We start from the raw sequence: 13,199 nt of genomic DNA on the forward strand, positions 1-13,199 counted from the left end.
ATGGCCATTTTTACGCTATTAATTTTTCTAAACCAGGAGTATGGAATATCTTTCCATTTCTTTACATCTTCTATGACTTCTTTGATTAATCTTTTAAAGTTCTTAGCATATAATTCTTTCACCTCTTTGGTCAGGTGTATTCCCAGGTAATTGATTTTGGGGGTGCAATTTTAAAAGGTGTTGTATTTTTGTACTCCTTTTCTAATATTTCACTGTTAGTATACAGAAATATGACTGATTTCTGAATGTTAATCTTATATCCTGCTACTTTGCTGAATTTGTGGATCAGTTCAAGTAGTTTTTGGGTTGAGTCCTTAGGGTTTTCTATATCTAGTATCATGTTGAATGCATACAGTGATAGTTTTACCTCCTCTCTTCCTATTTGGATGCCTTTTATTTCATTTGTTTGTCTGATTGCTGTGGCTAGGACTTCCAGTACTATGTTGAATAACAGTGGTGAGAGTGGGCATCCTTGTCTTGTCACAGATTTTAGTGAAAAGGCTTTCAGCTTTTCTCCATTGAGTATTATATTTGCTATAAGTTTCTCATAACGGAAAACTTATAGAATAGGAGAAAGTAGTTTCAAATTATGAAACTGACAAGGGCTTAATCTCTAGAATATACAAGCAACTTGTACAACTCAACAACAAAAAAGCCAACAACCCAATGGAAAAATGGGCAGAAGACCTGAATAGATATTTCTTTGAAGAAGATAAACAGATGGCCAACAAGCACATGCAAAAATTCTCAACATCCCTGATTATTAGAGAAATGCAAATAAAAACTATCATGATATATCACCTCACACCAGTCAGAATGGCCATCATTAATAAGTCCACAAATAACAAATGCTGGAGGGGGTGTGGAGAAAAGGGCACCCTCCTGCACTGTTGGTGGGAATGTATGCTAATACAACCACTATGGAGAACAGTATGGAGGTACCTCAGAAAACTATTCATAGAACCACCATATGATCCAGCAATCCCACTCTCGGGCATATATCTGGAGAAAACTTTCCTTAAAAAAGACATATATACCCACATGTTCATTGCGGCCCTATTCACAATAGCCAAGACATGGAAACAACCCAAATGTCCACTGACAGAACATCGGATTCGGAAGACGCAGTACATATACACAATGGAATACTATGCGGCCATAAAAAGAACAAAAATGCTATTTGCAGCAATATGGATGGAACTAGAGACTCTCATTGTGAATGAAGTAAGTCGGAAAGAGAAAGACAAATACCATATGATATCACTTATATCTTGAATCTAATATATGGCACAAATGAACATTTCCACAGAAAAGACAATCCTGGACTTGGAGAATAGACTTGTGGTTGCCAAGGGGGAGGGGGAGGGAGTGGGATGGATAGGGAACTTGGGAATAACAGATGCAGACTATTGCCTTTGTAATGGATAAGCAATGAGATCCTTCTGTGTAGCACTGAGAACTATGTCTAGTCACTTATGATGAAGCATGACTATGGGAGAAAAAAGAATGTACACATGTATGTGTAACTGGGTCACCATGCTGTACAGTAGAAAAAAATAATGTATTGGGGATATAAAAAATAAAAATAAAAAATAATTAAAAAAAATAGAGAAAGATTTCATACATCTCAATATCAACAACACAAACAACAGAATTTTAAAAAATGAGTAGAGGACTTGAATAGACATTTTTCTAAACACATAGAAATGGCCAATAGGCACATGAAACATGCTCAACATCACTAATTTTCAAGGCAATGCAGATCAAAACCACATTGAGATATCACATGTTAGAATGGCTATTATCAAATAAGAAGAGATAAAAACTGTTGGAGATTATGTGGAGAAAAGGGAACACTCAGGTATCATAAGTGGGACTGTGCATTGGTGCTGGCAGAAACAGTGGAAAACAGCATAGAGACTCATCAAAAAATTGGAGTTCCCACTGTACTGCAGCTGGTTAAGGATCCAGTGTTGTCTCTGCAACAGCTTGGGTTGCTGCTGAGGCATTGATTTGATCCCCAGGCTGGCAGAGTGTGTGGGTTAAGGATCCTAGGTTGCCACAGCTGTGTGTGTAGACATAAATTGCAACTGGGGCTTGGATTCTATCCCTGGCCTGGGAACTTTCATACACCATGGACCAAAAAAATGGTATCCTCAAAAAATAAAGATAAAATTACCGTATTATCTAGCAATTCTACTTCTGAGTATTCTTCAAAGAAAAAACCCCCACTAATTCCAATAGGTATATGGCTCCTATGATCATTGCAACATTGCTTACTATAGCCAAGATATGGAAGAAACTTAAGTGCTCATTGACAGATGAATGAATAAAGAAGATGGAACATATACATGCCATAAAAATAATGAAATTTTACCCTTTGCACAAACATGGATAGACCTAAAGGGTATTATGATAAATAAAGTATGTCAAACTGAGAATGACAAATACTGCATGCTTTCACTTACATGTGGAATCTAAAAACAGAGCAAAAGAATAAATCAATCAAGAAGAAATGGAGTCCTACACATAAAGAACAAGCAGGTGATTGTCAGATGAGGCAGGGTGAGGGTAGGAGATAAATAGTTTAGGAAGATTAATTGGTAGAAACTCTCAATTACAAAATAAATTTCTTACAGGTATGAAATGTACAGTGTGGGGGATTTAGTCAATAACTATGTAATATCTTTGTATGGTGACAGGTGACAATCATACTTGTCATGGTGATCATTTTGAAATGTACAGAAATATTGAATCACTATGTTTTATACCAAGAATTAACATAGTGATGTACATCAATTATACTTCACATACAAACTCATACAAAAAGAGATCAGATTTACGGCTATCAGAGTCAGGGGGTTCAGGAGAGGAGAGATTGGATGAGGGTGGTAAAGAGATACAAATTTCCAGTTATAAGATAAATAAACACTAAGGATGTACTGTACAATGTGATAAAGGTAATTAACATTGTTGTGCACTATAAATGAAAATTGTTGGAGTTCCTGTCATAGCTCAGTGGTTAACGAATCTGACTAGGAACCATGAGGTTGTGGGTTCCATCCCTGGCCTTGCTCATTGGGTTAAGGATCTGGCGTTGCCGTGAGCTGTGGTGTAGGTCACAGACGTGGTTCGGATCCCGCATTGCTGTGGCTGTGGTGTAGGCCGGCAGCTACAGTTCCGATTAGACACCTAGCCTGGGAACCTCCATATGTCGTGGGAGCGGCCCTAGAAATGGCAAAAAGCCAAAAAAGAAAGAAAGAAAGAAAGAAAATTGTTAAGAGAGTAAATCCTAAGAGCTCTCATAACACGGAAAAAATTTTTTTCTATTTCTTTAATGTTTCCATGAGGTGAGTAATTTTCACTAAAACTTTTGTGGTAATAATTTGATGATATATGTGAGTAGAATTATTATGTTGTATACCTTAAACTCATACCATGCTGTATGTCAATTATACCCCAACAAAACTGTAAAAAGAAGTTAGCATACTGTAAATATGAATGAGTATTCAATACCTTGTTGCCATACTAAGTAAAAATAAAATAGCAATGAAATTTTAATAAGACCTCAATAGTTTAAAAATGAGAAAAGAAAATAATAAATGAAAGAAATTAATTCAGAGAAATCAGTCTACTAAAACCTTCTCTTTGCTGAGCTAGGGGAAGTGGCATAGCGTGTCTATAAAATAATCTTCTGTCTTAGACTTCCCCCCACTTCTACCCTTAGAAAAACAGGGCAGTGATGTTTCTTTCTTTTCTTTCTGCAAAGCCATGGCATGGAGATTATTTGGATAAATACTAGTGGAAGTTCTGAGTCCCTTGGTAATGGACAATTCAACATAGAAAGCAGAACAAAAATTGTTCTCAGTTCACCTAAAGACTTTTTTTGAGTCCATTATTTCTCATGGCAGGACATATAAGGGTGCTTTGTATAAGCATGGGGGACGATTAGGAGAAAAACACTGTTGATTTTTTAATTTATGTATGAGTACATTGAGAATTAAAGATAACCAGGCAAACTGTACCAGAGTTTAATGCAAAGTTCACCACAAATTCAATTCAATTTTTATATAAAAGAGTGGTTCCTAGGTAGAGGAAATTTTTTCATTATTTGGACATTTCAAATCACAGTATTTTAAGATGTAATCAGCAACTAAATGAAATGAATGAAGTGAAAATTGTCATCAGATTTAGCTGCAGAGCTGATATTAGTTCTGGATACCTTCAGAACAGGAGTTACATTGCTTATCAACATGATCATTATTGGTATCATTCCTTACAGGTTTGTCTTACATTTCTGTTCTCACTTGCTCATAACTCGGTACACAGTCCTACTTTACAAGCAGCATACTCATCCATCATTTGACTCCTTTATAAGATGCGTGTAAAAACTGTTTTGAGGATTTCTAAGACAAAATGGTAATACAGCTGAATAATACACATTTTCTTTTGCTTACAGATAACTTCCACATAAGTGAAAGTTTGAAAAGTAAACATTGTTAGTGCGTATGTTATTCCTCAAGAAAAGCAGCTCTGCTAAATGGAAAATAAGTAAGTAGAATTATTAATTGACTCTATAAAACTCTAGAGGGCACTCTACATGGTGGCCACTTGCTCACACTAAGTAACTGCAGGCAGAATTATCTTTCATGTGCATACACACATCCATAATAGATATAGTTAAAAAGAGGTTTTGTTTTAAAATTTAACATTATATATGTTAATTGTTCCCATATTTCAGACAGTTTGCTTCTCAGGATAGTCACTTAACCATAAATATTTTGGTAGACACAAACTTGAAATTAAGGTGCTGAGTCATCCATTACTTTTGTTAAAGTTTGCAGTTGGGTAGGAGGTGAATCCAGGTAGCTTTTTCTTTATCAATTACAAACACATCTCCTCTCACTTCACTTCCAAACATGGAAAAGACAAAAGAGAAGTGAAAGTGGGAGGTAGAAGGTAGAAGTTAGAGGTAAGTCAGGAGCTCTGTAACAAGGAAGTACGTATCCTTCCAGAAGTATAAAATGATACACTTGAAACTACTAAAAGATCAACATCACTTTTTTATGAATTTGGCTAACTTTGTATTTTACTCTGTTTTAAAAATAATCTTTGTTTTTGCTTGTAGAGCTTTTTTATAGAACATTTTAAAGTGATTGTAATTGCTTTTTAACATGTACATTGTGAGTCCTTATTTAAAGACATTTTTTCTTCTTAGACAGTAAAACTAAACCCTATTGAATCAACAGCTATGCTATGAGAGACCCTGAGTTCTAAGCTGTTGGTTTTTTGAAATAGTATAGGATACATATATTTGACATTTTCATAACTGCAAGAGAATGTGGTTAGCATATTTTAAAAGTCTGATATTAGTTTAGGCCAGATGATACAATTCACTTAATTGTCAAAAAAGTTCATACAGTTAAATCAATCAGATTATTATTCTCCATCAGCAAAATGAGGATAAGAAGAGGACAGAACTAATAGAAAATTGTACAGAAAAAGACTTTAAGTATTTAAAAATTCTCTTATGCTTTTCTTTTGTAATTTCTGATGAGATTGAAAATGTAACCATACAGCCATGGAAAATAAGCCACCAAAAGGAATTCTAGGCAATCTCATTTTCCATCAAGTGTTTTTTGACTCATGCATTAAGTTCTCTCTCCTTTTTTTCACTAGATCTTGATTATGATGCCAGCACCAGAGAGGACACTATTACATGACAAAGGATGCCACTGTGGGAGCAGTGGTCCATTAGCAACCTTGAAATTAACTCACTTTTTTCTTTCCATTAACTACTTATTTAAAAAATTTCCTTTTAGCTGTGGAAGTGTGAGTTGGGGAATTAAACTACCCTTGAGGAGTTTATGTAATCTCCTTTTATCAGAATATTTCCTTACAGCTCTTCCACCCATCCACAGAAATAAACAAATACCTACTTCCCCACTATCCCTCAAATAGCTGCCAGACCTCATTCTCTAGGAATCAGTTCATGAATCACTGAAAATATTCAAGTATTCTCAGGCACATACAATTTTGTAAAGAATAATAGAATACAAAAAATGTTTTAATGAACCAACTGGATTAGAAATAAGGGGCTTGTAAATGATGCAATATTGTCTATTTCCCCACCCCCGCACCACAGTTTTCCTGTACACTAAATTCTGTGTTAATATCTTCATCAATATAAAATGTTGGCAGATATGGTGGGTGGGGGGGGAGAGAATGAACTTGAATATTCACACAAATTTCCAAACATTTCATCTTAAAATATAGGTCCTGTCAATACTAACAGCTTTTATATCCCTTTCCTTACATAACCTACTACAATCTGCTTGCCTGTCCTCTGCACACAATTGCTTTTTCAAAGAACCCTTAAACACCCCCATTCAATGGCTTCTCATTCTTCTTTTAAAATTTTTATTTTTTCCCACTTTTTTGAGGTATAATTTGTATATAAAAGCTTCACATAATTAATGTATACAATCTGATGAGTTTGAAGATGTATACATTTGTGTTACCATCACCAAAATCTAGGTAATAAACATATCCATCACCTCCAAAAGTTTCCTTTTCCCTTTTTTTGTTACAAACACTTAACATGATTTACCTTCTTAAGTTTTTAAGTATACAATCACTTATTACTAACTACAGGCATTGAGTTTTTTCAGCAGTTCTCTGGAACTTACTCCTCTTCTGTAACTGAAACTTTATATTTGTTGAATAACAACTCCCCATATCCCTCTCCCTCCATTTTTTGTACCATCATTCTATCTATCATATGTACCTTTGATCATTTTAGCTGCCTTATATAAAAGGAATTTCTACTTAACCTTTATGACACCACTGAGATACTGAACTCTCTTCCTTCTGGAAACTCTTTCTGTCCTTGGTTTTAGTAATAATATACTACCTTGGTTTTCCTATATCTGAATGCTCTTCCAGTAGCTCCCTTTTCTCCTCCAGAAATCTAGATGTTTTTTCAATGTATTGTCATAGTCCATTTTCCTTTCTTGTTTTCCATTTTCTCACCTAACTGAATCATTTATTTCTATGGCTAGACATTTTATTGGCCTCGATGTGGCTGATTCCAACATTTCTTCTCATGTCTTGCCCCAAGGGTCTGCTGGACAGCTCCATAGGGGTGTCCTGCCATTATCTAAAACTCAGAATATGTAAAATGCATTTATCTTCCCACATTATACTATCTATGCAATTCAGTAACAATAAAATTCTTAAATGAATTTGGAGAGGGTGAATGGGTAAAGGTAAAAACTAAGTTCACCTAGAAAAATCAGTGTGCTACAAGAGCTAAGAATGACAGCCCTGTAAGATCTTCAGATATTTTATAAAACCACAGATATAAACAATCAGATCAAAGTAGGATAATAGGGAGTTCCTGTCATGGCTCAGTGGTTAACAAACCCGACTAGTATCCATGAGGATGGGGGTTCAATACCTGGTCTTGTTCAGTGGGTTAAGAATTCCAGCATTGCTGTGAGATATGGTGTAGGTCGCAGACAGCTCGGGTCCCACGTTGCTGTGGTTGTGGCATAAGCTGGCAGCTGTAGCTCCAATTTGCCCCCTAGCCTGGGAACCTTCATATGCCATGGGTGTAGCCCTAAAAAAGACAAAAAGACCCAAAAAAGGTAAGATAGTAGGAAATCCAGAATTTAATTCATGTGTGAATGTGTCCTTCTATCTATCTATCTATCTATCTATCTATCTATCTATCTATCTATCTATCTATCTATCATCTATCGATCTATCTTTGATAGAAAAGCTACACTTGAACTCACTGGAAACATGCTGGATTATTCAAAAATAGGACAATTGGTTAACCATTTGGAAAAATAAAATTAGGCATTGTCTTCACATATCTTAAAACAAAAAAAATATAGATCGGATAAATATCAAGTTATAAAAATGAAACCAGGAGTTCCCATTGTGGCGCAGTGGTTAACGAATCCGACTAGGAACCATGAGGTTGCGGTTTCGATCCCTGGCCTTGCTCAGTGGGTTAAGGATCTGGCGTTCCTGTGAGCTGTGATGTAGGTCACAGACGTGGCTTGGATCCCAAGTTGCTGTGGCTCTGGCATAGGCCGGCAGCTACAGCTCCGATTCAACTCCTAGCCTGGGAACCTCCATATGCTGCGGGAGCGGCCCAAGAAAATGGCAAAAAGACAAAAAAAAAAAAAAAGAAACCTTACCCTCTTCTTGGTATATACTCAAAGGAAATGAAATCAGTACCTTAAAGAGGTATCTGTGCTTCCATGCTCATTGCAGCATTATTCACAGTAGCCAAGATGGGGAAACAACCTAAGTGTCTATTGACAGATGAATGGATAAAGAAACTGTGTATGGAATATTACTGTGTCTAAGTAATATTACTCAGACTTTTAAAAAAATCTTACCTTTTGCAGCACCATGGATGAATCTAGAGGATATTATGCTAACTAAAATAAGCCAAACATAGAAAGAAAAATACTGCATGATGTCACTTATATGTGACATATATGCAATCAAAACAAGTCAAATACACAGAAGTAGAGAGTAAAATAGTAGGTACTAGGATAGAGAGGCTGAAAAAATAGGGAGATAATTGGTCTAAGGGTACAAAGTTGCAATTACATAGGATGAATACGTCTAGATAGCTAATGTACATCTTGATAATTATACTTAACTGTACAACTACCTCTTGAAAAATGTGGGGGTTGCAGGAACCAAGCCCTTGCACAGTTGGAAATCCACACATAAATTTTGAATTCCTGGAGTTCCCGTCATGGCTCAGGGCAAACAAATCTGACTAGCATCCATGAGGATGCAGGTTCAATCCCTGGACTTGCTCAGTGGGTTAAGGATCCGGCATTGCCATGAGGTGTGGTGTAAGCTGCAGATGTGGCTTAGATCTTGCATTGCTGTGGCTGTGGTGTAGGCCAGCAGCTACAGCTCCAATTCGACCCCTAGCCTGGAAACCTCCATATGCCATGGGTGCAGCCCTAAAAAGACAAAAAATTTGTTTTGACTTTTCTGAAACTTAAGTACAAATAGACTAATGTTGACCAGATGCTTACCAATAACATAAACAGTTGATTAACACATATTTTGTGTTTTATGTATATCTACATGTATTTTATGCATCATGTTATCTGTTTCTTAATTTTTTTGATATTCCAGGCTACACAGTTTATCTGCAAGTTTTTTCAAATTTTTGAAAATCTCCTAAAAATTTTCAAATATATTTATTGAAAAAAAAATCAGCACATAAGTGGACTTGTGCAGTTCAAACCCATGTTTTTTAAGGGTCAACTGTACTATATTGTATGCTGGAAATTTGCTTTGCGAGTGGATTTCAGGTGCTCTCATCACACACACACACAAAGTTAACTATGTGAGGAGATGGATATGTTGATTAGCTTGACTATAGTAATCATTTCATTATGTATATATCTAAATATGTTGTATATTTTATTTATTTTTTAAATTGTTTTACTGTTATTTCCCCAATACATTTTTTTTTCTGCTGTACAGCATGGTGACCCAGTTTATACTTATTATTTAAAAGTATAATAAAATAAATAAAATGTGTCTATTTCTTTTCAAAGACTTAACCAAATGTCTTGAGAACTTTAGATTTGAAGTGTAGTAAGCTGAAGAGCAAGTAAAAATGCATCAAAATCACAAAAGTTATCATTAGGAGGTGCAACATATAAAATACCTTGAGAGCTTCCTTCAGACAAACAGATGGATACTTCATCATTTCTGTCATTATCCTCTCCTACTTCTGGACCAGCTTCCTCTCCTGGTGTGAGTGCAGACAAAGAACCAGATTCAGGCTGCTCAGAAAAATCAGCAGGGCCTCCTCTTGGAGGTGGAACTTCAATTCCCATTAGGCGATATTTCCTTCTTCGATTCCCAATCCAAGTCTTTGTAAAAGAAATACAAGAGGAAATTTTGTAAACATAGAAACCTTAGCAATTCAGGTCATTATAATGAATGAATGCTGCATAAAATATGATTAAAAAGAATAAATAGGTACCTAGAATAATACAGTTTGATTACTACACAATAGGCTAAAATAAAAATAATTATGCTTTTATTTGAAAATATCTTATTAAAATAAATGATATTTATCTTAATATTCAGACTTTCAAGCAAAATGCAGTCCATTGCAGAGCAATTTTTTGTTTTTGTTTTTGTTTTCTCTGGAAAAAATAATTCACCAAATATTTCAAAATAAACAGTAATTAGTTCTTTTCCAAAAGAGGCCAGTCATGCAGCTCTAACTATAGTTCACATCCCACTTCCAATCTTGCTCTTTCTGGGTGAAAATGTGCCTTCTAGTAAATGCTTGGGTCCATTATGGTTATCTGGATATCTCAAGTATTCCAAAATTTCATTTTATTGGATTTAAAACCAATTTTATAATCTTTTTTTTTTTAGGAGTTCCTGTTGTGGCTTAGTGGGGTATGATCCCGACTAGTATCCATGAGGATGCAGGTTCGATCCCTAGCCTCACTCAGTGGGTTAAGTATCTGGCATCACCATAAGCAGTGATATAGGTTGCAGATGTGGCTCAGATCTGGTGTTGCCATGGCTGTAGCAGAGTCCAGCAGCTGTAGCTCCAATTGGACCCCTAACCTGGGAAATTCCCTATGTCCCATGTGTGGCCCTAAAAAAAGCAAACAACAACAACAACAAAAAACTGACTTCTTAAAAAAATTTATAAAGATTTTTATTTTTTCCATTATAGTTGGTTTATAATGTGTTGTCAATTTTCTACTCTACAGCAAGGTGACCCAGTCACACATACATGTATACATCCTTTTTTCACATTATCATGCTCCATCATAAGTGATGAGATATAGTTCCCACTGCTATACAGCAGGATCTCATTGCTTATCCATTCCAAAAGCAATAGTTTGCATCTATTAAACCCAAATTCCCTGTCCATCCCACTCCCTTCCCCTCCCCCTTGGCAACCACAAGTCTGTTCTCCAAGTCCAGGATTGTCTTTTCTGAGTATCACCAATGTTAAAGATAGCAGCATGATGTCCTGTGGAAGGGAAAGGCAGTAAAGTCTCTCATGGACATAGGGCTGGAGAGTTTATTTACTCTTGAGGTACAACAGTGAATGTGTATTGCTGGCCTGGCCAATTGAAAGCAAACTGTTTCTGGTGGTCTTTATGAACAAGTATAGGGGGAAAAATTATCAGATCAATAGCTGCATACCAGATACCAGGGGAGTTGTTCATTTGCTCAGGCAAAAAAAGCACATTTGGAAAAGCAGCTGCATAGGAGTAACCACCTGATGAATTTAACTGTCATTTTCTAAGATCTAATTGTATTTTGCACAGGTCAACATTTGTAAGGTTGATGTTTCTATTGTTTTTTTCAATCTCTATTTTATTGATTTCTTCTCTGATCTTTATGATTTCCTTCCTTCTGCTAACTTTAGGATTTGTTGGTTCTTCTCTTTCTAATTCATGTAGGTGGTGGGTTAAGTTATCAGTTTGAGAGTTTTCTTCTTTTTTGAGGAACGCCTGTATTGCTATGAATATCCATCTGAACACTGCTTTTGCAGCATCCCATAGATTTTGAGTGGTTGTGTTTTCATTATCATTTGTCTCCAGCTAGTTTTTAATTTCCTTCTTGATTTCCTCATTGACCCATTGGTTTTTTAGTAGCATGTTGTTCAGTAGTCAGTTTTTTCTCATTTCTTTTCCTGTGGTTGATTTCTAGTTTCATGCCATTGTGGTCAGAGAAGATACTTGAGATAATTTCTATGCTCCTAAATTTATTGAGGTTAGCTTTGTGCCCCAGTATATGATGAATTCTTGAGAATGTTCCAGGTACACTTGAGAAGAATATATATTCTGATTTTTTGGGATGTAATATCCTGAAAATGTCAATGAAGTCTAACTTTTCTATTGTGTCCTTTAGGATCTTTGTTGCCTTATTGATTTTCTGTCTAGAGGATTTGTCCATTGATGTGAGTGGGGCGTTAAAGTCTCGTACTATGATTGTATTCCCATCAATTTCTCCTTTTATGTCTATTAGTTTTTGTTGGAGGTATCTGGGTGCTCCTATATTAGGGGCATATATATTGATGATTGTACTATTCTCTTCTTGAATGGACCCTTTAACCATTAAATAGTGTCCTTTGTCTTTCTTTATGGCTTTGTTTTAAAGTCCATTTTGTCTGATATGAGTGTTGCAACTTCTGCTTTTCTGTCTTGTCCACTAGCATGAAATATCTTTTCCCATCCCCTCACTTTCAGTCTATATGTGTTTTTGCCGTAAGGTGAGTCTCTTGTAGACAGGAGATTCTAGGGTTTTGCTTTTTCATTCAATCTGCCACTCTGTGTCTTTTGACTGGAGCATTCAGTCCATTAACATTTAAGGTAATTATTGACAGATATGTATTTATTGCCATTTTAAAGCTAGTTGTCCAGTTAATTCTATGTTTCTACTTCATTTATTTATTTATTTTGGTGGGATGATTTACATTTATTTTATGTCTGAGTATTTTTCTTTTTCATTTTTGTGAATGGAATGTTTGGTTTTGATTTCAGCTTGCCCTGTTTTCTAAGTATGTTACCCTTCACTGTATTTGCTTGCTTTAGCCTGATAGTCATATAGGATCAAACACATTATTAAAAAAAAAGAATTTATATTTTCATACTTTCCATCCCCACAGTCTATGATTTTGAAGTCATTTTTAAACGTCTTCAAAGTTTGTCCTTTTGATGTTCCTTGTGTTTATCATTACTTTTATAGTAGTTTTTATTTTCCTCTTTCAGATCTGTATGCTGGCTTAAGTGATTGCTTTCCAATGGTGGATTTCTCCAGCTTCTTCTTTTTTTTTCTTTTTTTTTGTATTTATATTATTATTTTTTAAATAGTTATTTCCCCAAAACAAATGTTTTTCCACTGTACAGCATAGTGACCCAGTTACACATATATGTATACATTCTATTTTCGCACATTATCATGCTCCATCATAAGTGACTAGACATAGTTCCCAGTGCTACATAGCAGGATCTCATTGCTAATCCATTCCATGGGCAATAGTTTGTATCTATTAACCCCAAGCTCCCCAACCATCCCACTCCCTCCACCTCCTCCTTGGCAATCACAAGTCTATTCTCCAAGTCCAGGATTGTCTTTTCTGTGGAAAGCTTCCTTTGTGCAATATA

At 35.6% G+C, this 13,199-nt stretch overlaps 1 protein-coding gene across 1 annotated transcript in view; it reads right to left on the bottom strand.

Annotated features, from left to right (window-relative positions):
• Window positions 1-13,199, bottom strand: part of HDX (highly divergent homeobox) — a 127,215-nt gene that overhangs the window by 18,082 nt on the left and 95,934 nt on the right. Inside the window, exon 5 of the mRNA XM_047765092.1 lies at window positions 9,719-9,926. Coding sequence (XP_047621048.1) covers window positions 9,719-9,926 — 208 coding nt within the window. The remainder of the gene's footprint in view (window positions 1-9,718; window positions 9,927-13,199) is intronic.

Source organism: Phacochoerus africanus, chromosome X (genome assembly GCF_016906955.1).
Source record: "Phacochoerus africanus isolate WHEZ1 chromosome X, ROS_Pafr_v1, whole genome shotgun sequence".
Lineage (NCBI taxonomy): Eukaryota > Metazoa > Chordata > Mammalia > Artiodactyla > Suidae > Phacochoerus > Phacochoerus africanus.